General features: G+C 50.9%; 1 protein-coding gene across 3 annotated transcripts in view; it reads left to right on the forward strand.

Moving 5' to 3' along the window:
* TRAFD1 (TRAF-type zinc finger domain containing 1) overlaps positions 1 to 1049 on the forward strand; it is a 34527-nt gene extending 33478 nt beyond the window's left edge. For 2 of the 3 annotated variants that reach the window (XM_017542899.2, XM_017542909.2), the window contains one exon: positions 174 to 1049. In XM_017542899.2, the coding sequence (XP_017398388.2) occupies positions 174 to 230 (57 nt within the window). In that variant the 3' untranslated portion in view covers positions 231 to 1049. The remainder of the gene's footprint in view (positions 1 to 173) is intronic. The other variant, XM_017542917.2, reaches the window with a different exon arrangement.
* Positions 1050 to 1307: the final 258 nt, after the last annotated feature.

Raw genomic sequence — 1307 nt, forward strand, 5'->3', positions numbered from 1 at the left:
TTTGTAATAGAGACAGCGTTTCACCATGTTTGCCAGGATGGTCTTGAACTCCTGACCTTAGGTGATTCACCTGCCTCAGCCTCCCAAACGTGCTAAGATTATAGGCATGAGCCACCATGCCCAGCATGTTCTTTTACTTTTTACATAAAACTTTGTGTTGTGTTGTTCACCAGGCAAAGCCTTCCAAGCAACAGGGAGCTGGGGATGCGGAGGAGGAAGAAGAGGAGTAATGGTGTCTCCAGAGACTTTACATCGGTTCCTGTCTTCTGTGCATAGCAGCACTTGCCGCCGTGCAGACCCACCTCTCTGGCTGTTTGGGTGGGAGAGATTTTCCAGATTTTAGTTTGTTCTAGTTTATGGCCATTTTGTGTCTTTTGAGGTTGTGTATGGGTTTGAGGGAAGGGAGCAGGGTGGCGTTTGAGGAACACTTCAGCCTTAGCTGCCACCTTTCGGCAGTAGTGAAATACAAATTGCAGCCTCTTGGCTGCCAGGGCCCCCTTTTGACTTACTGTCGCCACTGCCCCTTGGTGCTGTGCGGTCCCAGTAGAAGGAGGGGAAGATTTTGGAAAACTGGTACTCACCAGTGAAGTGATTATCTGCCCTGTTGGGGCCTAAATTTGGGGGCTTTTGGGCAACCTCTCCCTGTACTGCCTCTGTCCACACTCGATTGGGCCCCAAGTGTGTGTGAGGCGCTCTGGTAAGGTGCTCAGGCCACTTGCAATGTCTGTCAGTAACAAGGCTTTTGAAGATGGATTGAGCTGAAGGTGAGTGGACTGGGGGCTGTGTTTTAAGCTGCTTCCTTGGCATTTGGCAACACTGCCTTCTGTTCCTGGTGGGGGCGGGGATGGATCTTTTGTCCTCACTGTTCTCTAATGGGGAGGTCTGAGGGCTCCCTGTCCCCACAGGGGCTATGCTGGGCTCTGTCGCAGCCCCATGCTTGCTCTGAAAACCAAGTGTCAGAGCCCCTTCTCCTTGTTTTTATTTTACTATTATAATAATTATTAACTTCCTTGTAATAGAAATAAAGTTTGTACTTGGAGTTGAGCTCAGTCTTGTTCTCCTGTATGCTTTAGAGACTGCAGGGAGGCCAGGGGACTGCAAGGAGGCCAGGGTGGGCTGGAGTCAGCCCTGGGGTGAGCAGGGCTGGGCTTTCTCCGAGACTCTAGTAACCCTCGCAGCTCCACCGTGAGCCCCTTCTTGGAGTACATAGGCATTAAAGGTACAGTGTTTTAAATTGGACTTCTGAGGAAACTGACAGGCTTGCTGCAGCTCCAGTGATGATTGGGGGCTAGAGTGGGTGCCTCTGA

This window comes from Cebus imitator, unplaced genomic scaffold, assembly GCF_001604975.1.
Source record: "Cebus imitator isolate Cc_AM_T3 unplaced genomic scaffold, Cebus_imitator-1.0 Scaffold8, whole genome shotgun sequence".
Classification (NCBI taxonomy): domain Eukaryota; kingdom Metazoa; phylum Chordata; class Mammalia; order Primates; family Cebidae; genus Cebus; species Cebus imitator.